This window comes from Poecilia formosa, unplaced genomic scaffold (genome assembly GCF_000485575.1).
Source record: "Poecilia formosa unplaced genomic scaffold, Poecilia_formosa-5.1.2 Scaffold5, whole genome shotgun sequence".
NCBI classification, from domain to species: Eukaryota; Metazoa; Chordata; class Actinopteri; order Cyprinodontiformes; family Poeciliidae; genus Poecilia; species Poecilia formosa.
In genome coordinates this window covers 2,688,524-2,713,237 of record NW_006799944.1, presented here as the reverse complement: position 1 = coordinate 2,713,237, position 24,714 = coordinate 2,688,524, and the positions used below count along the sequence as shown (strand labels likewise).

General features: G+C 38.0%; 1 protein-coding gene across 16 annotated transcripts in view; it reads left to right on the top strand.

The window, feature by feature from the left end:
• Nucleotides 1–24,714, top strand: part of trpm3 (transient receptor potential cation channel, subfamily M, member 3) — a 141,700-nt gene that overhangs the window by 75,632 nt on the left and 41,354 nt on the right. For all 16 annotated transcript variants that reach the window (XM_016677168.1, XM_016677138.1, XM_016677160.1 and 13 more), the window contains exons 5-8: nucleotides 1,264–1,388; nucleotides 3,595–3,766; nucleotides 21,406–21,580; nucleotides 21,805–21,928. In XM_016677168.1, coding sequence (XP_016532654.1) covers nucleotides 1,264–1,388; nucleotides 3,595–3,766; nucleotides 21,406–21,580; nucleotides 21,805–21,928 — 596 coding nt within the window. The remainder of the gene's footprint in view (nucleotides 1–1,263; nucleotides 1,389–3,594; nucleotides 3,767–21,405; nucleotides 21,581–21,804; nucleotides 21,929–24,714) is intronic.

Sequence of the window (24,714 nt, the reverse complement as noted above, 5' to 3'; positions counted from 1 at the left end):
ATTTTACAAATGAAGTGGGCACTTCCAGCAGGAGTATGATGAGTGTGTGGAACTGTTTCACATGAATGATTAGCTATTAAAGAGCTCTTTGTCAAGCCGGTATGGGCTCTCAGGATGATGAACCACTGGATCCCTGTCACAGCGCTCGGTGGGTGGTTGGCAGATTGTGCTCACTCAACTTAAATTATGCACACTTAAAGTAGCACCAGACATATGAAGTGAGGCCAATGACTTATTAGAGGACACTGAATTAAATTAACGTCGGGCAACCTGAAAGGCCTCATTTTTAGCCATTAAAGTCATAAATCCATGCGCTGTGTCATAAAAAACAAACGGCGTGCCATGTGGTTTCAGGGAAACAGATGAAGTAATTGCTAAAAATGATGCAGTCACCGTTTTAACAATGTCCAGTGTACAGCAAGGATAAGTTGCTGAATTCCTCTGGAGAACGAAAACATGTTTCTGTCCTTTCAATTGTGTTGGTGTCTTAGTTTCTAACCAGAAGTTTTATTTCATGTAACTTTAATAAATTAGATTGCAGCTGAAAATGTTTGTCCATTTATGTATCAAAGAAAATCACCTTTTTTCCACTTGAACTTTGAGGCAGTATTGTCATTGCATTTGAGAAATGTTTCGATTCACCCTTACCTCACTTAGTCTCCGACGTAACCCCGGCTTCTGTTCTTTCTTGTGGTTTTAAAGCAGAAGAATGTTTATTTTTAGTACTTACTTAGTTATTTTTAGATTTGTTTTAGTGGAGTCAAAGGAAAAAAAAAACCAGCAGGGGTTGTAATCTTTAATAGCTCAGATGAAAACAGGCAAACAGAAAATAGAACAATATCGAGTGATGGAGGATGCCCACACTTGAATACAAAAAGGAAAAGAAAGTGAGATTTAGTGACAGAATGGGTACAGAAGCAAGAGAGAGGCTTGAATAATGGATGGATGGCTGGATTGGATGGACAGTGGGTGGAGGTAGAGAAAGAATGAATGTCAGCTGGAGAAATGTGATAAGATGGCCTCCAGGTCTGAAAGCTTCTCCCCTGAGGACGACACCTACATGCTTGAAGAAGTGTGTGTGTGTGTGTGTGTGTGCGTGTGTGGTCCTGCGTGGGTGTCAATTCGCATGTTTCCTTGACTCCTAATAGATGCTTTCGAAATATCACAACAGAGTGCATGACTGTGGCATTGAGCCGTTAATTGATTGCGACAAAACATGTCTTTTTTTTTTCTTTGTCTCTCTCTTGAATCTTTCAATCGCAGGGGTGATCCGCCATGTGGGGGATGCACTGAAAGACCACGCCTCCAAATCAAGGGGCAAAATCTGCACCATTGGAATAGCTCCATGGGGCATCGTAGAAAATCAGGAGGACCTTGTTGGCAAAGATGTGAGTCTCAGCCTGACTTAACATTCAGCAGTAAGGTGCATTCTTTAGCATTTGTGTGGCTAGATGCTCAGACTGCCACACGCCAATCAACATGTTACAAAACCCGTTTTAATATTTTTTGTTGTGATTAGCTCCTATTAGACGCTGTGCCTATCAGACCTTTGCCCCAGGGTTCAGCTCATTAACCAAGCTGCAGAGCTAGGCAGTCCGGTCTCCGTTAAACTCTCCTTCACGGGGAGCCGCAGAGCTGGCAGATCCTAATAAGACCGTGGAGCTCATGCTGACTTGTTGAAATTTTCTGGGATTCGCGGTTTGTGGTTTGGCTAAGATTTCATCAGAATGTGCCACGCTCTGTCCTGCCGAACAAGTCGAGCACAGCCAATTAATGTCAGTGGCTGAAATGGGATGATCGAATGCCGAGGGACTTATTTTCTCACTTGATTAGTCTTAACTGTGCGCCTAATGATGAGATGAGTTTACCTCATATTGTTAGGCACGCTCCAGTTCTCCGTGCTCCAGCTTCTGAGAAACTCTGATCATTTATAAATATCACGCCAGTTTTCTGTGCTGTTCGTTCTTGTTTTGGTTGCATTACATAAACATGTGGTGTAAAATAATTGATCGTGTGAACGGATCAGGCTCTGCTTTGGATTTTTAGCCTCACCAGTGTAAAAAGGAGTCGTGTTTTAGGAGATGATATGAAAACCTAGCAGAAGACACTCCTCTGCAGGATTGGAAGGAGTCACTTGAAGTGGTTCAGGTATCTTGATCAGGTGGCTTCCTGGTTTCTTCCTGTAGGAGATTTTACAAACATATCTGGGGCAGACCCAGAGCTCAGGAGAGGGACTCTGGAATGAGTTGTAGAGTTCAAAGGAGAGGGATGTGATAGCTCTGCAATCTGATCAGGAAAAACAGGCAACGGATGGATCCATCCGGCCAACCACCCGGCCGGCTAGCTTCAGAAATATCTGTCATGAGTTCACAGCAAACATTTGTATTTGATATGTAGCTTTTAAAACTGGAATTTTGAATCAAACAAAAGTACTCAATTTTGGCATTAAAAATGTATAGGAACCCTGACGAATGTCTGTAAGGCTTTGGAGTGCAGAGCTCAAACAATGCTACTGAATGTTAAAGTAAAAGTATTTTAGAGAAAAAAAAAATATTGGAGATTGTTGCTGTTTTCACTCCTATTTATATTGGTAAATCTCTGTGAGACATGAAGTCTGTTTAGATGTCATATAGGAAGTCAAAAACACTGATTAATAATTAAAAGCATAGCAATGTAACACTCTTTGTGTAGATAATAAATGCCAGTTAACCAAAGAGTTAAATGTGCAACAGTGATCTGCATGAGGTCTTAAGCTCAGGAGGATGAGGAAGAACGGGGTGCGGATGGGGCAGCACAGAAAAAAAAAAAAAAGCAAACGGGTCCAGTTGGTATTTATCAAGAAACGGCAAAAAGAGAGTGTTTGAAGTGTGGATCCTCCCATGTGTCTAAGCCCCAACATGGAGGATGATGGCCACATCATGTTCTTCTCTCTGCTGCCACTTGCAATACTAATAACATAAAAAAAAAAAAAGAGTGGACCCATTTGTAGTGCGTCTTTGATCAAAATCCTTCAAAATAACTCTTTTGGATGTGTTGAAAGCGTGTCTCGTTAAACCTTACATGTCGTGCCTCATTACCCACGCCCTGTGGGACATTTTGTCTCGCGAGATTTGTTTGATCGTGAATCCACCACTCGCTCCTCTTAGCTTTAAGTTGGTAACACAGCAAGAATGTTTAGGTGCAATCAAAAAGCAGATACTTAAAGTTTCAAAACACTTGGAAAACACTTGAAGTGATTGCTTGTGTAGATGTCAGAAAGATTCTTACAGGATAAGTCGAGCAAAATTAAAGTGTTCCTTAAAATAAAAAAGATGAGCGTACAATGCGATTTCTTCAACAGAAAATCGTCTTTCGTTTCTTTTTTTAAATTTCGGTTGTAGCGTTAACTGGAATCGGTTACTTCATCTTATTTTTTTGACAATAATAAAAAAAAAAAAGTGCATCACCATTCCCAGTTCCTCTTGCTTGCAAATGTTTTAACAGCAACTTGCCCGATTTTTCCACATAAACAGACTTCTTTGCCAGGTTAACACTTTTACAATTTTGCGTGTTTATTCTTCTCTCTCACTCTCGCCGTCTTCCCTCTGTGGCAAGGTGGTGCGTCCGTACCAAACCATGTCCAACCCCATGAGCAAGCTGACGGTTCTCAACAGTCTCCACTCCCACTTCATCCTGGCAGACAATGGCACAACAGGAAAGTACGGAGCTGAAGTCAAACTGCGACGCCAGCTGGAGAAACACATCTCCCTGCAGAAGATCAACACACGTGAGTGGCCTTTAACGTGTCTGAAAGGGCTTCCACAGACTATGTGTACGCTCAACTACAGGGGCCATGTTTTCAAAATGACTACATCATAATGAAGCTTTAATTCTTAGGTTATGATGGATAACACTTGTCATAAAACTGGGTTGTCTTTTTTTATAGTAACAGTCTAAAATTACCCTCACCCCATTTTCTCCAGAACTCAGTTTATATTTAGACACTAGAAAGGAAAAAAAATAAAATAAAAAACTTTATTAACCTTTGATACCTTAAGCTCTCCCTGCCATCTGGGGGATTTTTTTTTTACTTTCTGGAAGATCAGATGGATTAAATTTTTAAATAAATACACTCGATAACTACAAGCTTCTATTATAAGTGCCTGCAAGGAAGATATGAAGGCAAAAACAGCAAACACAGATCCTGCTTATGCCCATGCAAATATACAAACTGAAGGCGACACGTACATAATATTAAGCACACATAAATGTGAAAAATTTAAATCTATAAGTGTTAGTTGGAACTTGAATGTGCATATCACTTAGGGCGGAAATAGTTTAAACAGTTTGATTTGATTGAATTTTATTTTATTAGTTTCAATTCAGTTTTGTTTTCAGCTGAAACAAATTAAACATATAGTATGTAAAAGACACACAACCTTTTTTTTTTTTTTTTACATGAAGAGCTGCTGCATCTCCAGTCAGCAGGTTTTGCTGTAAAATTGCCAGATTTATTTATTTTTATCTGATAAATCTCCAGTTTAAGGTTAGACAGGCATACCAAATTAGCAGTTTTGCATTTGCTAAATATTAGAATAGCAAGCAAGATATTTCTCTTCAAATTCAAACGTCTACATTCTTTAGTTTATGGTACTGTCACCTCTAAGCTGTGTGATTTGGGTCAAGCATATTGGGTGTCCCAAAACCTCCTGACAGAACTGGTGTAACTGATTCAGGTTTATGGGCCATCTTGCTCACACTCACCCACTTGTTCAGCTTTGCTAACAAATTTTCTAAGGGACTGAGATGCAGAGTTTGTGATGGCCATCCCAAAACATTGACTTTGTTGTCCTTAAGCCACTTTCTGTTTTGGTGGTATTCTTGGGGTCATTGTACATTTGAAAGACCCGTTTGTGCCTAAGTTTTAGTGTCACATCAGCATTTCCACTGAATGTTCTTTTCTGCTGATGCCTTTTGTTTTGTGAAGTACACCAGATGCTCCATCAGTGAAAAAGAACCCACAGTGAAGCAGCAGCTAAGCAGGATTCTTGGCGTGAACCAAACGATAACTAAATAAACACCTTCACAGTCATGTTTTATTTGTTATAGGAGCTTTTCTCTGAACGCTGGCAGCTCATGCCAGTTCCCTTTGGGTGTGGTGAAGAAACGAAAGCACTTTCACTTGACGTCACTGCTTATTTAAGAGCTGCTGAGAGCTCCCCAGAATGTCAAGAAGCAAGTTCAAGTGAAATGCCATTATCAAAATTGTCAGAACCATTTTTTGTTCACTGTCAGAATATTTGCTGATGTTTGGTGATACTGACATTGTAAGGCTATGCTGAATTAAGTGCTATGCTGCGCTTAAGCTCTGAGGACTCAGGAAAATGGTCTGGTTTGAGAAATTTTGCAGATGTACTTTTTGTTTTTGCTTTTTTTTTTCTTCTTCTGCCTATCATGTGGCCTGTGGACTTCCCTTTGTCATCCTATGCCTGGAGTCATGTCAATGGGGCTGGGAAGGCAAAGGGATGCCCAGATGTCATGGAAGCATCAGAGTTTTGCCTCCTGTTTTATCTTCAGCCTTGCGTTAAAATCAGTGTAAATAAATGTGGAATTCTACAAAGAAGTAGGACAATAAATCTTGCTGTTTCTTCCTATGTACATGTCACAGAGGAGAATCCCTCTCAACCTTCAAGAGTAACTAAACAGTGTTAAAATATAATGCATGATCAATTTAGGTGATTATCTTCTCTTCAGTTAGAGATGAAGAGGAAGTGTTAACAGTTGATATAGGTCTAGCACTATAGTTTAAGTACTCTTGTTTTCTGATTGTTACTTTTGGAAAAGTAAAAATCTCATGTTTACTACTTACTGCTTAACAAGGATTGTGCAATTGGTGAATTTTTCAGAAAAGTGACAGTGTGTTTTTGTTGTTTTTTTGTCATCGGTGGTGAATATATTATAAAACACACATTCAACAACTAAGTAAAAATCTGATTTATACTTCGTGGCAGTTCGTTACCAGAAAAAACAAAACAAAAAAAACACTCATCTCTTAACACCAAATGAATTATTGTTTATAAAATATAAATTCTTTTAAAATACTGTTTATCTGTTTGATATGGGAAATTTACAGTGGGTAAATTTTGCAAAAGTAAAAATCAGGTGTTTACTTTTAGCAACTGGTTACCAGAAAACGTGATTGTCTCTTAGCAACAGATTAACAACAAATATTGTTATTGTTCAAAAAACATGAGATTTTTTCTGCTCCTTTGAAGTTCTGCTTATCTTACACTACTTGCTCCTTAACAAGAAATGTGCAATTGGTGAATTTTTCAGAAAAGTGACAATGTGTTGTTGTTGTTTTTTTGTCATTGGTGGTGAATATATTATAAAACACACATTCAACACAAAAGATTTGATTTATACTTCGTGGCAGTTTGTGTTACCAGAAAAAACAAACAAAAAAAATACTCATCTCTTAACACTAAATGAATAACAAGTAATATTGTTTATAAAGCATAAGCTCTTTTGAAATACTGCTCATCTACTTAGACACAAGAAATTTACAGCTGATACATTTTGCAAAAGTAAAAATCAGGTGTTTACTTTTAGCAACTGGTTACCAGAAAATGCGATCGTCTCTTAGTAACAGATTAACAACAAATATTGTTATTGTTCAAAAAACATGAGATTTGTTCTGCTCCTTTGAAGTTCTACTTATCTTACACTACTTACTACTTAACAAGAATTGTGCAATTGGTGATTTTTTCAGAAAAGTGAAAATGTTTTTTATTATTTGTCATTGGTGGTGAATATATTATAAAACAGACATTCAACACAAAAGTAAAAATATGATTTACACTTTGTGGCAGTTTGTTACCAGAAAAAAACACTCTTCTCTTAATAACAAATTAGTAACTACTATTATTCTTTATAAAACATAAGCTATTTTGAAATACTGTTTACCTGGTTAGACACCAGAAATTTACAGTTGGTAAATTTTGCAAAAGTGTAAATCAGATGTTTACTTCGTGGCACTTGGTTACCAGAAAACACGCTCGTCTCTTAGCAACAGATTAAGAACAAATATTGTTATTGTTAAAAAACATATTATTTCTTATGCTCTTTTGAAGTAATACTTATCTTACATTGTGCAGTTGGTGAATTTTGCAGAAAAGTGAAATTATTATTATTTTCTTTTTTGTCATTGGTGGTAAATATATTAAAAGATACATACTTTTCTGTAATAAGTGTTCCACCAAGGTGGCGTCTCTGTGGTTGTAACTTGAAGCTCTGCCCTCCTCTGTAGGAACTGAGTGTTCCTCCATCTCTGTAGTTCTCTACATCTCTGCTCTCCTCAGTGTTCTGTCGCTATGGTAACTAATCCTCTCCGAAAACCATGTGTGAGTGAGACACAGACGGGGAGACAAAAATTATATCTCTGTCTTGAGTCTAACTTACCACAAAACTGTCAGAATTGGTTTTGATTTTAATTTGGCTCTTTTTTTCGCTAATTACGTCGCCATGGTTACTCAAAATGCCAACAGAAGTAATAGCTGCATGTTTTGATATATATATTGTAGGGGTGCACGCAGCGGTACAGTGCCTTGCCTTGCAAATGCAGTGCTCTCCTATGCTTTGCTATGGCCGATCCCAATGAGAATTAATGACACAGGTAGATTCATCAGTGATAAGGTGACTTCTTAAGGCAGTTTGATACAGTAAATTTTATTTTAGGTACTATAGTGAAGGGAGATGAATAAATTCACAAACACTTTTCAGGTTTTATTAGTAAAATAAGTAAATAAAAATCAGGTGTAATCTTAATTCTTTTTCAAAATTAAGATTATACCTACCGGTAGTCTTATCAAAATTATGTGGAATGTTGTTTTGGACAAATAAAATCCCACTAAAATGCACTGAGGTTTGTGTTTGAATTAATCAGGACAAATATTTAGGATTTGCAATGCAATGTGTATAAGATATCAAGACATGAAAATGCAATTTTGAATTACTTTACATGGAAAAAAACAAACAAACAAAAAACACATACCAATTCAGTATTTCTTCAAGCTTTGGGGGCTAAATTTCAGAAACATTGAGTTTCTGGTTTAAAACATTGGTTTAAAGGTCTATGTGTCATACTGCAAATTACTGTGTGCATGTTATTTTCTCCTGACTGCTGCGCCTTGTGCAGACAAGGGTCATTTCTTGATTTGATTACCTGTGCATGGTTAGCTGTTGACTGCATGAATTTTCCTCACACCGATTCCTCCTGCCGGATCTAAGTTTTGGCCTGAGGTGCTGTCACAAAAAGAGGCACAAAAAAAAGTGAGGAGGGGAAAAGGTGCCTCAGTTAGTCGAGCATGGATTTTTGCAGATCACATGAACTACAAGCTCTTTTTTTTCTGATCTTAACCGGCACACAGACATGAGATAAAATGAGTGAGGTGTGCTTAATATTTTCCTGCAGTGTTTTGTTTCTTGCCAGTCCTGCTTCTAATCCTGCTGCAGCTGTGTGTGATTTTCCATGAAATAGCCATCAACATAAATGGGGTTCTCAGCACAACAACCTTTAAATACAGTATAAGAATCAGCCATCTGGAGCACACTAATGTTTTTGTCTGTTGATTAGCAGAAATAAAAGAAATAAAAAAAAAACTTCAAATGTTACTTCAGTTACTTCAGGTCATGATCATTTTATTTACTTGGACACTTCATCTTTATGGGATATTTAAAAGATAATGAACGTTGTTCAATTCCCAGTAAAGGTTTAAAAGCGTAGGTGGCACATGTCCAATCTCACTGGAGCCCAGCTTTGAAGTTTCTGAACATTTCAGTACCACATTTGGAAACTGAGTTTGTTTTTGTCTCTGCACACTTTCCATACTTACACCTTTCAAAACGGAAAGTGTAAATAAATAAACGTCCTACGACAGAAAATTTTGACGGATTGGTGAATGGAACCAGTGAATGAGTTATGGAGCTTGATAAAACTTGTATAGACAAGTGAGCCTACATGCAGCTTTGTTGCTTTTAAGAGTGTTGTGTAAACAGTAGACACTACTTTGGAAATTTATCAAGTCATACAAATACTTGCACAAAATGCAAATAGTCAAGATCAGTTGCCAGAATGATCAGTAGACAGACAGACAGATTTATTACAGACTCAAAGTCCAAATTACATTAAAAAAAGAGACAAAATCAGAATCAACAGATCAGTGTTTTTGGTTTGGTATAAATTATACTGTCTGAGGCAGACTGGCGACCTGTCCGGGGTGACCCCGCCTCTCGCCCGAAACGTTCGGCACCAGCAACCCTCCCAACCCCACTAACGGACAAGGGTGTATAGAAAATGGATGGATAAATTATACTTTTACGTTGGCAAATATTTATCAGTAGCTATTCTAGAAGTTTGAAAGCAACAGACCAATTGGTCATGAGATGCATTCTGCTGACTCTGTGTAATTGAGTCATTAATTTAAAGGGGAGTGTTCCAAATAATAGCAGTGTGGACTTTTATCACTGAGGTCATTCATTCTGAGAATGAGAAGCAGTGTTAAACTGTCGACCTTAAGTTAGGGACCAAGGCAGCAAATGTTCTACATGCTGCTTATGGTGCATCAGAGTAAAACAGTTTTAAAGATCTGTTTTTAGAGTAAACAGCTGATTAGAGGGGACAAATTATGAAGAACTGAAAAACATGTTGGCTAAATTGATTTCAGATGTCTTACAAAAGAGACCAAAAACATAAGGAAAAGGGTGGGGGGGTGGGAAGGAGAGAAAAACTATGGTCAATCATGGAAGAATGGTTATAATGAATATACAATATTCAGCTTACCTGTGAGGGCTGTAACAAGGATGTGAAGCCAAACTATTGTCATAAAGGTGGTAAGTAAGTTAGTGAAAGTTTATGTGACTTGTTCTCACAGACGGATGTCACAAACTATTGAACAAAAAGGGCAACTCGACAAAATCCACTACAATGTACATTACAGAAAGCAAAGCATAATGATTTCAATTTATAAAATCTCAAGTATAACTCAAAACCTCTTGGAAGCTGCTTTTTAATGGTATCCACAGAGTCCAAACTCTGTCGGGCGATAGGTGAAGATGTAGAGATGGAATGAGATGAAGAAGTTGCAGTTAGCCAAACACGACTTTGACAGACCTTAAGAGACATTGAGCAACATTTTGTAAACTAACTGATAACAGTTTGTTCTGTTTGGGTCTGTGGGCCTCAGGCAGCTTGTCAGACAAACCCCAAAAACTAAAACAAGCTCAGTGGTCCAGTGCTAGAAAAGCTGGAAATATATGAAGCAAGCAGACATTTTTTAATACTTGTTCTTTCTTTGTGCAGACTGATCACACATTGAAACATTTGGTAACACTTTATTTGAAGGGGGGTGAATAAGACTGTCATGACACTGTCATAAACACCTGTCATGAACATGACCAAGAAATCATTACTGATGTCAATTTGTTATAAAAGTATTACTGATTGCACTATAAAAATTAGATATCTTTATGTTATTAACGGTAAAGTTTAAACAGTAATGATTTCTTGGTTAATGTCAAGATGTCATAAAGACATTTTGAATAATGTCAAAATTGTATTAAAAGTGTCAATTTACCGAATGACGCTTTATGACAACAGTCATAAATATTCATGAAGACTTATTTATGCTCATGACAGGTGTTATGACATGTTTATGAAAGTGTCACGACAGTCTTATTCACCCCCTTCAAATAAAGTGTTAGCAAACATTTTTATTGATATTTTGATTTGTAATGGAATGCTTCATGTGAAAATGTAAATTTTTAAAAGCATTTGACACATCCACTGTTTTTAAGCACAAAAGTATTACTTAGAACAGAACTGTATATCTGTTTTTGTCAGATTATGCAAAACTTAGGAGGTACTTCATATACGAAACGTGGGAAAGCATAAAATCCCTTCTATCTTCAGGACAGTTCTCTCAACACCAACAGCACAGATCTAATGATAAGTTATGGCCACTGCAGTCTAATCAAATACATGTTTCATAGAAGCAAGGGGAAAAAAAACAGTTAGAAGATGTCCAAGAAGATTTATAAAGTAAGGGCTGAGAATTTAATGTCCAAAGTAAAAGCAGAAGACACAGTCGGTGAAATAATTTATTACCTTGGGATGTTGCTACTTAAAATATAAAAAGTAAAAATGAGAAGGAGCAGAGATGCAATAAAACTAACTTCATGCATGAATGATTTCTTATTATTGCTGTTAGGTGAACAAAAATGATTTAATTCTTCTTTCATTTTGTGTTCTTGTTTCTACGGGCTTTCACAAGCTAAAACTTCTTGATTTGTAGCCGTTACATAAAGGCCTTTGAGAAACAACAGTTCACTGCGAGGAAATCATCTCCGTGCAATTTTACCAAAATTATGCTAAATAGTGAAACCGTGGCACATTAATGTCTGATTGTGTGCATACCTGCTGGCATTTGCATGCGTGAACAGCAGTGTAACCTTCACTGGTCCTCCTTCCTGTGGCTGGACTTTCATTAATCACAGGGTAGGTAAAAAGAAAGTAGATAAAGTAATTGAATCTTGAAGCCATAAGGCCTTGTGTTGTAGATTAGCCATGATATGTTGACCTTCGCTGCGGGACAGCTTTTTATACAAGTTAAGCTTTTCTACATGGGAAGCCAACAAGGTTGTAACATTCTTACATTCAAGCACAATAAATGTCTGGATAAAATGTGGTTTTCTCAGATGTTTGCTCTAATATCTGCTCTTTGTTGTGAGGTATGTCCCTTCAATGTTCAGATTAGGGCAGAATTTTGAAATGAAAAAAGAAGGACATGTGGTTTTTAAAATATTACAAACTAAGAAGTGCAGCTTGCATTTGTATTCAGGCCAAATGAATTAATGTTTCGTAGGACCACATTTCGCTGCAACTCCAGCTGCAGAGGTTTTGGAAGATGTTTCTTCCAGCTTCAAACATGTAAGGGAATGGGAATTATGTCCATTCTTCTTTGCACAATACCTCAAGCTCAGAAAGGTTGGATGATGAGGGTCTGAAAAACTCCTTTTGAAAAATCTTCCCACACTCAATTGAAAAAAGGTCAGAATTTTGAATGGGACGTTTTTACAAGTGAACATGTTTTATTCTCAGGGGGGGAAAAATTGCAACATTAAAAATATTAATTAAATAATTAGTTAAGATTGACTCACATTTTCCTGACACTTTCCTTTCTTTACCACGTCCCCATTTGTCTCCGGAAGTTACGACATTTCAGCCACAACAGACACAAGAGCCGCTTAATGGAGCACAAGGCTAATCGTTGTCATGCTGACAGATTTTCCTAACTGAGTAAAATGGATCTCTGCAGCTCTTCTAGAGAAACAATGAACCTTCCTAGCTGTTTTCTTTGATTTATGGTTTCTTTGCCTGGCTCTAGTGTGTGGTTTGACAGTCGTGTCTTGGTATGTTTTGACTTGTGCCGTTGTCGTTCTGTTTGAACAGATTGAACAGAGCTCTATGAGATGTTAAAAGCCTGGAATATTGGTATCTAATCTAACACTGCTTTGGCTTTGAACCTCTCTGCATCTGCATCCCTCCTGATGTGTTCCTGGGTCTCCATGTTGCTGTTTGTTCACCAATATCCTCTAAACACTTCTGTGGTCCTCACAGAAAATCTGTAATGTTTACTTTGTTAGAAAACTTTGGAAGGTGGCTGGAATGGATTTTATTTGAGTTTTAGAGTAAAGATCAAAATTATAATGAATGGAATCAATTTAACACATTTTTTTCTTCCAGTTATGCACTACTGTGTGCCTTTTTACAAGGTTATCATTCAAATGTTTAAATGTAAATTTAGCTCAGGCTTTTATTTTTAATAAATATTAGCTTATCACAGTAACAGTGCCGCTCCCCTCAAGTATGTTTGTTATCTGACTGCTTGGTGCAGATCAGCATATAAAACATTTGAAAACTATTGAGTGCAACAACTGAGGTAGGAGAGGTGGCGGGGGGTAAGATATGTTTGTGCAGGGGAAAAAAAAAAAACAAAAAAAAAAAACGTCAAAATGATTAACCTGAACGGCCTGAGTGTTCAACCCTTTGGCAGAGAGATAACGGAGTCAGGAGTTGGTTGGATGCAAGACTTGCTCCAGGTATGGTTCCAGGTTGAGGATGTGCGTCAGTGACAACATTTCATGAAGCGTGGAGAGAATTTCAGTTCATGGCCAGTGGTGTGAAAAGTGGTTTCAAAAAATTAACCTTTTTTTCTTTGATTGAAGATGCTTAGCATGTACTGAACGGCTTTTATATCATAAAGACCAGTTTTATTTGCACCTCTATTATTTACACCTCTGGTGTGTAGGAAGACAGTAGACAAAAAAAAAGTAAAATTGTGAAATTGATGCTTATAAAAGTAGTAGTACTTTTAGACCTTAATTTAGATTTTTAATATTACAACCAGATGTTTATTAGCATCATATGTGAAGAAGGTTGTGCTTATTTGTAAACTAGAAGGAAATGTACTCATATTGTTTTCATATAATTTACAAAGCAGTTGTGCCAGAGTTTTATTTAATCTTCGTTGATCTGATACACCTAATTAAAATCTCAATTTAATATATTTTATTGAATTTTGCATGTAGTTTGTAAGTAACTCTGGAAAAGCTGCACAGATCCACAGCTCAGGAAGGAGAATGTAAATACATAAAAACCTTTTGTAGTGCACTTTAAATCTTGCCTTCTTTGAGTAATAAGAAAATCACTGTTAAGAAATACCCATTAAAAGTCTTCTTTGCACTTGTAGCCAACCTGGCAAACATTTAATATAATTTTTCCCAGTTCACCCAGTCAACTTGGGAGAGAACATCACTACAAATTTCCATGCGACGTCGTCGCAGTGAGCAGAATTTGCAAGAAGGTTCATCCAGAAGCAGCTGACCCAAACACAACTAAAATGGATCAAACCTGACAGCGTGTACATGTCTCGAGAACATTAATGCATTTTACACCTTCTCTGATTTTTCCTTTTTGTGGGTAAATATTCATTCATAAAGGTCAGGGAGCATTTGCGCTTTGGTTGGTGGATTTGCACTCACATTAAGTTCTTTTCATGTGTGAAAGCTATCTGATTGATCCAAAATGCATAAAGTGGATGAGGGCAAACATCTTGATTCACTAGAAGCTTTTTACTGGTTTTGGAGCCCTTTGCTGACTGTAAACTGTGTGTGAGTGAAGGTTTTTCGACCACATTTTAAATATACATGTATGGCTAAGAGGTTCAGTTGAAATGGATCGTAGGTGGAAATCCAAGCAGTCACTGTTAGGTGCTTTTATCTTATTGTCCAGAACATTGCACAACATAAACCAAGTTAAAAGATTAAATAGGTTATTCATTACGGAGAGAACTTATCAGAAATCAATATTATGTACAATGGACATTGTGTTCTCCAGAATTATGAAAACAGAACATCAAGAATAAACTCAAACATCAAAAATCAAGTTAATAAAGCATGCTATTGCAGTGACTACACAAGTTTATTATATTAGCAGATTTAAAAATATGTTGTACTCCCGTGTGAACATGAAATAATTAAGTGTGTGTGTGTGCGTGTGTTGCCTTTGCTGTGGTCTTGTTTTCTATAGTGCTAGCATGCTGAGATGAAGGGTGTAAAACTGACAGTGTCCTACTCCATCAAGAGGGAGCATATTTACTTTTCCTTCATGCCACCATCTTGTTTAATTTCTTTCTGCTCTCAAAGATTCTCTGGCCATCTGGGGATGAAACTATAAAGTGCTTTAAAAAATATATGAGCATCCTAAGTGGGGCGGCTGTGGGAAGAGTAGTCATCTTGCAATCAGAAAGTTTATGACTCGGTTCCAGAGGTTTTAGGTTTTTGGTGACTCCAGAGGTTTAGGTACCACCTCTGTACCTACATGTGGTAAAACATGGAGTCTCTGAATTTTGTTGTTCATTCCGGAGAGAGTTTTTTTTTTTTTGACAAATCCTGACATAAACAGGGGTAGCCTGGCTCAGTCCAAAATAAAATTACACATTTTGAACTATCTCATGTGGAAGAAGGTAATGTTGGGGAAGCTTTTCTTCCTATGTTATTTGTAACAGAGGGCAATTTGCAGTATGACGGATGTTGGTTTATGGTGCCACTCTGTTGATAGTGGAAAACAACTATTTGGTTTAAATAACAGGCCAGGTTGGAGAATAATTTGAATATTAGAAAAAAAAAAGTGAGAAAAGGTTTTAGAGAGGATATACACTTATGTTATCATTTTATTAATGTTATTTTATTTTTTCAGCACTTTCTCATTTGTTGTTGAGTTATGAAGCAGCTTCATTATCCAGTACTCCTCCTCCAAACACTGATACTTATTTCCCATGTACAAGGGCAAACCCCACACAACTAAAACATGGCTCTACACTCAAACAGGGAAGATGAGTCATCGCTGGTGTCTTTAATTGGGACCATTTAAGCACATTATGTGTGTCTCGTGTTCTCCCTACTTTTTGTTTCTACAAAATTTCCCGCTGTTCCTCATTACTTTCTCGTCTGCAAGGATGGATGAATGAAGACATTTATAAGCTTGAACTACTTTCAACCTTTTCTTAAGTGCATCCACATTTTTACACATTTAGCATATAAAAAAATCTTAATACATGGTGTGCAGTAGAATAAGTTACATATTTCTGTCACAATTCTCAACAGCAAGAATTAAAGAAATTATATTTGCTGTTTTTTTTTGTTTCTTTTCTTATGAGAAATGGAAAGTAAGAGATTAAGAAATACAGTTTCTCACGAGTCTCAGCAGTTTTAGGTTTGGAATAAACAAAATTCACACTTTTGCTCATTTTAGAGACTCAAAAGATCCAGAAAATGTTTCTGTACAGAGTTGAGCATTAAAAAAAATAATTATTTGTTTCCTGGACATCATATTCTGGAAGAATATATACATCACATGAAGTTGGAACTGGGTATTTAAACTTTATTAAAACCACCACCGTTTATCTCATTGTCGGACAATGAACCTGTCCAAAGCTTTTTTCTTTTATATTGCTTAGGGTTACTAAACTGATTTCTTTTTGCTAAATAAATAGAGCACAGTGTATTTTGCTTTCTTCAGATTTGGAAATTTGCAAACATCTCTTTAGTATTTGAAAGAACTACTATTTTGAAAGACAGATTTACACCCAAATTTTAATTTCCTGGCTGATGTCTTACTGATGTTACTGCATCAAAGAACTTTTTTATTATTATTATTGAGTAATCTTTATGATATAATTCACATTAAATCAATACAAATGTTAAGCATTTGAGTCTCTGTCAAAACATTTTTCCACTGTTGAACAATAATTTTTATCTCAATCCAAGACTACAGATCATTAAATACAAAGTACCGTATTTTCCACACTATAAGGCGCACCTTCAATGAATGGCGTATTTTATAACTTTTTTCATATATAAGGAGCGTAGAAGAGATGATACAGTTACGGTTGCCACCCCCCGTATTTGAACCTATATTCTACAAATACGTGTAATAACAAAAAAGTGGTCCCCAAGTACTTTATATAGTAGCCTGCCCCAGTCATTGTTTCACTCACGGTGTTGGTGTTGGTGTTGCTGTTGCTGTTGCGATATTGCGCCCAACTGCTTTCTGGGTAACACAGATTAACTGTCTCTGTCCTTCTTCCGTTGTGGCTCAATATTGGTCCATATATAAGGTGCACCGGATTATAAGGCGCACTGTCGGCTTTTGAGGAAATTGAAGGTTTTTAGGTGCGCCTTATAGTGCGGAAAATACGGTAACTGCATGTGTGTTCATTTTTCACAATTGACTCACTTTTGGTTATATACAGCACATTTCTTACAGAACTAAAGCTCTTCCCAAGTTATTATTTCATGAATTTCTTTAGACAATTTTAGTCTCAGCTTTCTGGGCTGAGTGGAAAAGAAAAGGGGACAGCTGGAGCATCTCTGGTCAGTCATTGGCCAAGAGGCAGTTTACTTTCTGGACAGATCCAGTCCGTCACAGAGAGTGAGTGACTATTCATGGAAACACTTTCACTTAAGGGGAATTCAGAGCTAGAAAATCTCCTCATGGAAACTAGCCAGAGTACCTGCAGAAAACCCGTGGATCCATGTGGAGAGCGTGGCAACTCCACACAGAAAGCCTCCAGCCAAGGCCTAAAAAACCAGGACTTCTTGACCTCAATATCGTGAGACGACAGCGCTAACCCCTGCTCTGCCATGCTGCTCAGAAATTATGAACACAACCAAAACACTTCATATAAGTCTATTTCCAACAAACAAAAACATAAAAGCTACAACAATGTCTACAAACTGCATCCAGGATTATTTTTACACAATCACTTTGACACAAAACAAGGTACTGTTAGACAAAAAAAGATATATGTAGTTTTTTAGGTTACTTCATCAGACATTCAAATGGCGAAAACATCTCGACTCACGCCAATATCTCTGTTTTGTCAGATTTCTTTGGTAAAAATCCTCATCGGCATCACAGCGTACAGTCTGTTAGGCTGTTAATACATTTGGGAAATAATATTTCTGGAAGCTAAATTTATTGTTGGCAGTCGTGGACTGCTGTGTTTAGGCAATCTGTATCCATTGCCACCATGGGAGATGCTAATCATCCACAGCAGCACTTGGCCATAAATTCTCAACACTTTACAAAGAAGCCTTATATGTCTGGGGATTGCTTTTGAGAGTGAGACATAAAGAAAGATGAGACCTTCTGTTAGCAGATGCAGAACAATAACACCTTGAACAATAATGAGTCGACACGACAAAAAGCCCTCGGTAGCTTCGTACCGTAACTAGATTAGTTGTTTAACAATTTCTTTCTCCGCTGTAATTACGCACCTTAGCTGTTCTAGAGGAAATAGGGACTAATATAAGTCTAGATGGTGAGATAATGAGGCATGGCTATCTGAAATGTTTTATCTGCCTTTAGGCCATTCATTTGCTGCTTATCTTCTGTTTGAAAACACATTGGGATTTAGTTTCTCAGGCCAACAAAACAAATAAAAGACCCCAAAGTAAACTCAATTTTTTTTATCTTGTCAAGCCTCAAAAAAAAACAACAAACAAAAAAAAAACACATATCTCAACCCTCTTAATAATCACCTAAATACGAAATCTTTTTGAAATAAACAAATTGGCAGCTCTTTCCTATAAACCAATGTGACCAAATATTCAGATCACAAGAACTTTACAATAGATGTCCATCCCTTTACAACAAACAATTGTTGCTATGGGGCCAAATGGTTCAGCAGTGCACTCCTTTGTGTCTGCTGCTGATTGATGATTGGCTTGAATATTTTTGTGTCGCAACCAATTACTTAGAAGGAGGATCCTAGTGCAGAACACCGTATATGTCACTGCACACAAAAACATCCTTATCCGGGAAGTAACACTTCATTATTGCATATTTAATAGTCGGTAAATGTGGGAGAGTTACTGTCAAAAGCAAATAATTAATTCAGTGTCAAATGGTTTTTCTCACAAAGAAAATTAGAACCTTGGGAGGGGCCAAGGTAGAATATTAAATCAAATCTTTTCTACAAAGCAAATCTGACATCTGGTATCAGTTTCTCATTGTTGTGAGTGAAATCCAACCAGATAAAGTAAAGCTTTATGGGCAGGGAAGATCAGCGTATGATCTTCTCCTTTTATACCACAATAATATCTAACAGAAACCTGCATCTGCCCATGTAAGGCAAAACTTTACCTTGAAGAAAATTTAGTTTCACAATCAATGACCCTTTCAGTTAAATCAGTCGTTTACAAGCGAACCAGCATAAAAAGTCTCACTGGACTCTTTGTGCTTTCCAAATCTGAGAACTTACTGTAATTGGTTTGTTTTTCTCTGAATCAATCAAACTTGCTTTTGACTGTAATACCCACTGGACTCTAGAGTGTCTTTGAAAATATTGCTAAGCACAAACAGTTTTGAGCAGGCTAGACTTTGACCAAGATTTAATTTGTAACCAGTTTGTTTTTTTGTGTGAATTAAGGCTTTCCTGAGGATGTTAAGTTATGAAGCGGATCAGATTTGGAAAACACTTTCATGCTTTTTTTTAGAGCAGAACAATGCTTGAGAGATGAGCAGCTGGCACGCAGCGAATCAGGTTCAGTCAAGTTTGAGAAGTGCGGCAATATGGCTCACAAAAAACAATCATTCGCTTTTCTGTGTTTTTCTGATATCATTTAATGAAAATGTCTAATGTTCTACAAAGATAATTAAATTATGAAGCTTGTGGTTATTAATTAAAAGGTGGCTTCTACTGAAAGTATTGCAGAAGCTTTAAGTTGAGTGTTTTTCAGTATTTGTATGATTTGTGTGTGTGCGTGTGTGTGTGTGTGTGTGTGTGTGTGTGTGTGTGTGTGTGTGTTTGCGTGCACACAGGCAGAGTTTCCTTTTCCCAATTAACCATGACACAGCTGTGCTTTCTCCTCCTCATCTGCTCCTCGGTGGGTTTCAGTTGAACAAAAATCCACTTTAGCTACTACAACATCGCCTCCAAAGCTCCAAAGTCATCAATATCAATATCAATGTTTGATCTCGCGCAGCTGCAACCTCGCATGCAAACACGTATGCAGGAAAGAACAGGACAAGCAGACATCCAAAGGAAATGGGAAATCGTTTTTTTTGGAAAACGCAAGTCACCACTTTGCCGCTCTTTCGCATTCTGCCCCGTTGATGTACGGCTGTGTGATGTGGCATGGCACAGTGACGCGGTATCTCTTTGAAGTAGGCAAGACCCCTAAAATATTCTCCTTATGTAACTGTCCCTGTTGCAAGGCCACACAAGGCTGCGCGAGGCGCTGCACATTCGTGGGTGCAATCCCGAAAAGGAGCGCTTGCATGCCCCAGTGTGTGCATACAGTAGGCATGGATTTGTGCGCTGGTGCTTCCTCTCTTCTGTGAATTATGCAGACGAGGACGAGAGTGCATAAGGGGAAGATGAGGCAGTGACATGGCTTTTGAATTAGAAGAGACAAACCAGCAGCATAAAACACAAGCACCATGCGAAGCAGAAAGGGGTAGGAGTGGATGGATGTGGAGGGGAAAATTTGATCAGAAAATGGAAGGAGCAAGATGTTGGGGATATGGCTTAAAGAAGTGAACCCACTGAGTCCCTTGAAGGGAGTGACAGAAATAAACCTAATTGTTTGCATGCGTTTTGGGACTTTCACTGGGGTAATGACAATTCAACTACAGACAGGAGGTTAAAGTTAGGAACAGCTTTCGGCAAAACCCTTCATATCAAAATTACGCATGTTTTTAATGCACTAAGTTTTAATTTAACTCATGAACTGATTATTTTCTGTGCCCTTGAAAACATTATTTTCAGCTATGTAAAGCTTTGACGTGTACGGATTCAAGCCAGTTCTGATTTCTCTTTGAAAGGTATTATTTGAGCTGTTCTAACGAAACATTTCTAGCCTTCTGTCCTTGAGCAGAAGATATTATATCTTACATTCAGGTTAAATAGAGATCGGAAAAGTTATGATTCGCTTTATACAGTATATGCATGTTTGGGGGGGTATTTGCTCCAAAACACCTGATGAGTTTTAATTTTGTAGTTTAGGTAGACAGATAATAAGAGGAAAGCGAAAGGGATTAAATAATGAGTGAGATCACACAGCTCAGGGAGTTCTCACACACACACACACACTGTGAAGATTAAATGACACAGCATAGAAAGATCCTACTGTTGCCTGGACCTGTCAGCTTTCAACACACCTTTATGACACCGCACCGCCTCATTAAGTAGGTAAGCATGTAAACCACGTTACAGCTCGTATTCTGGTTATGTGCTGGAAATTACAAAAATAAAACAAGGTTTATAGAATGCTTTTAGCTGGGAGACATTGAGGGGAGTCGTGTTATTTCAGTGGATGGCCCTTCACTGTCTCGGGGTGGAATGTGTTCAGACTGTTAAACTAATACAGAAAAAAAAAATGGTTCCAAAGGGGATCCGAGTTCCCTCAGTTCACGGCTGTGTTTAGTGCTACCGCAACATGATCCGACTGCTCTTGGACATTAGTGTCTGTGAGTATTTTCTATTAAAAATATTGCTAATACAACAAAAATGTGTATTATTGTTGTTGCACATGTGTCTCCTTATGGATGAATATGACAAAGTGTTTCTGAAAAACTTTCTACTGTAATGACAAAGTGTTTTGATAGAATAAATGAGTGTTTGTTTGTTTTTTTTATCATGTTGATCATAAATTATTAGGTTTTTCTGAGAACTGGTTCAATCTGGCAGAAGAAGTGACGTCTTTCTATTTTCGTCTTCGTATTCCCCCCGTGTGTGTTTCTGTCTGTTCTTCCTTTCCTTTCCTAAAAATTACTCCTCGTCTCTCGCCTCTCCTGTGCAGGGATCGGCCAGGGCGTACCAGTGGTGGCTCTTATCGTGGAGGGAGGCCCTAATGTGATCTCCATTGTGCTGGAGTACCTCAGGGACACTCCTCCGGTCCCTGTGGTGGTGTGTGATGGCAGCGGGAGAGCCTCAGACATCTTGGCCTTTGGACACAAATACTCAGAGGAGGGAGGGTATGCACTCACATCTGCACACGTTACAGTAATATAGTTAGAAATTCACCCACCACAGCTACAACAGCTTCCTATATTTAGTTTAACATCTCACGTTGGACTCGAGAGTCCCAGTCAACCTTGGTTTTATTTAGCAATAATTAGATTTAATATTCTTGTTTTCCTCGATCTGACTTTGTTCTTTCACGTTTTCCCTCTTCTCCCGCTCCTTCCTCTCTTTACAGCATAATTAATGAGTCTCTTAGAGACCAGCTGCTGGTGACCATCCAGAAGACCTTCACATACAGCCGCACACAGGCCCAACATCTGTTCATCATCCTCATGGAGTGCATGAAGAAGAAGGAACTGGTTAGTCATTTTCCTTTCCACTTGGGCTCTTTATATTTGACTACATGCAAAACCCAGCTCATTACAGACACAATTACAGCACCTCAGCTCATACATATTCATGCCTGCAGATGCAGTAAAAACCAGTTAAACGGGCTGTGCTTAGCTGGAATAATAAAACACAAAGTCTGACACACGTCAGGCCGTCGCGCACATCATTAACCTGCAAACGGCATTGTCCCTTAACACTGTGGTGTTTGCTGGATAAATGTGGCAACGCGCCGCACAAATGAAGCTTCCTTATCGTAAAACTTGGATTATAACAGATATTATTTTGTCCTTTAAGTATGTTAAGCAGATGCAGATGTATTCAGATGACATTTGCTGCCCTGTACCTTGTATCCCCTTGGCAGTGTTTACCTCAAAACACAGGTCATGTTACACGCCGAGTGTGGTCATGTCGGTCATCTACTTAGGATATGTATTATACCAGGTGCGGGTTGGTGTCTGGCATGTTTTAGATTGTACTGCGGTCAATTTTGTTTTAATTCAGAGAGAAAAAGAAAAAGAAACCTCATCACCTTTAAATGAATACTTCTAAAAATCTTGTACTTAGAAGCTTTAAGTGTGCAAAACAAATCAACATTTATTTTGTTAATTCATAAGATATTTGATGTGATTTCCTTTTTGTTGCGTTTCATTATGTTGATCACAAGAAATCGTAAGAAGAAGCATGTTTGGCCTTCCTGTGATGTGGATGAAGTTCTTCATTTCTTCCACTGCTCACGTGAGCAACCTTCCACCAAAAAAAAACAAAAAACAAAGAAAGAGCAGAATCAACGTTATCTCCTGTAAAGCACCTGAAACATGATTGTGTTTTGTCTTGGCATGCTACTGCTGAACCAGCACACTGCGGTACTGTATATTTTTCTAACACACCCACATGCACCATTGTTCTTGCACAGATAATAGCGTGATGTTTTTTTTATGGTGTATAAAATGCCTGCAGCATTTACTGTGTCTTCACTCTGCAGCAATATTAGCGTATTTGCTGCTTTTTTTTTTGTTTGTTTGTTTGTTTGGTTTTTGCTTTCGCACAAGCTTGATTTAAGCCAAGTGTTTAGAAATAGAGGAAATATCTGCCAGCTTGGGGACTTCCCAACTGATTTAGTCATTTACCTGTTAATAAACTGCAAATACACATACCTCAGCATTTTCTTAAAATCTAACTCTTTGCAAAATTGCAAAGCAGGAGTCCTGCAGAGCTACTAAAACCGCAAGACAAGCATTTAAAGAGGCATTAGAGTAATAGCCTTCACTGTTATTCATTTTAAGTCATCGCTTCTCTTTTGTGCTTCTGCTTTTATAATAGCACTATCCTACAAGGTCAGAAACAAAGCATATGAAATAGGCACACATGCATTTTCACAGACAGTCTTTTCTGTGTTGCCCTGAATTGGTCATAGCTGTGCAGCATGTAAATGGACTGATTTCACCCTCTGCGGGATTCCAACAAGTGACTGATGCTCACACTGACAGAGCCTCTGAACGACAAGAGCAGCGGAACAGCAGAGCGTGAATCATTCGCCAGTCGCAGCTGTGAAGTTCAGATGATCCGATACTGTCTGTGTGTGAACTAACAAGAGTGTTACCACTGTCACATCGAAAATGAGCACTAAAAGTCAGATATCGACAAAAATAGCTACCATCCAAACTGATATTGAAAAAGAAAATGGACTTGTGTGTGTGTGTGTGTGTGTGTTTTATTGGCGTGCGAGAAGTCAGCAGACGGTATTGCAAAGAGTTGGGTACTTTATCTTTGAAAACCACTTATCTGAGGTTGAGTCACGGAGACAAAGGGTCAAGCTGGTAACCCTAGACATCCCTCTCTCCAGCAACAGCCTCCAGTTCGGTTGGAGGATCCCAAGGTGCTCCGAGGGAAGACGGGGTGTATTGTCCCCTCCAGCGAATTTGCTTCAAATTGCTCTTTGTAGCTCCAGATATTTATTATTACCTGCACAACCAATAAGGTTTTCATTTGGCAGACTTCCAGTAGCAAATAAATATATTTTTGCATTGTTTAAGAAGTGACATGGGAAAATAACTACACATTCTCTCAGGGATGAGAAAAACCTCCACAGGAAATGTAATTGTCAAGCACTTGTATTTTTTTTTTCTGCTATTTTGCTGATTATTAAGGAAAAAATATGTTTCTGCATAGGCACATTTCATTTCCATCCTCATTGCAAAAGGTAGCATAAACAGGCCTGCAAGACTGGGCTCCCTTTAGCATTACCAGTCAACTGCTGCTGCCAAAAATGTAGGAAGCCAATTTTTTTTTGTCCAATTATTGGACTATTGACGCCTCTCTTCACCCGCTCCCCTGCCTTATGAGTGGTGGGGGGTGGAGAGCACAAGATGGCCATGTTGGCATCTCAGAGTGCGCTATAAATAATTTAACATAGAATCATCCTTATATGTTTAATTTGGATTAAATATTGAATAGAACTCTCCAGCCCACGGTGTTCCTCAACCTTCCTGACAAGAGAAACTAGGAAGGAGTTCGAGGAACATTAAGGAAAGTAGGAGTGACTTAAATGGACTGCGAGCTGGAGGAGGGAGGAAAAGTGAAAAAAAAACAAAAAAAAACGAGCTACAGCACAGAGATAAAGACACAAACAGAGATGCAAGGACAGAACAAAACCATTATCGGCAGGGGAGCATCCCTCTGTTTACTGTGCAGTAGAAAAAAATCTCGACCGTTTAGCATTTTCCCCATAACAAATAGACAAGTAGTTTTTAATGTT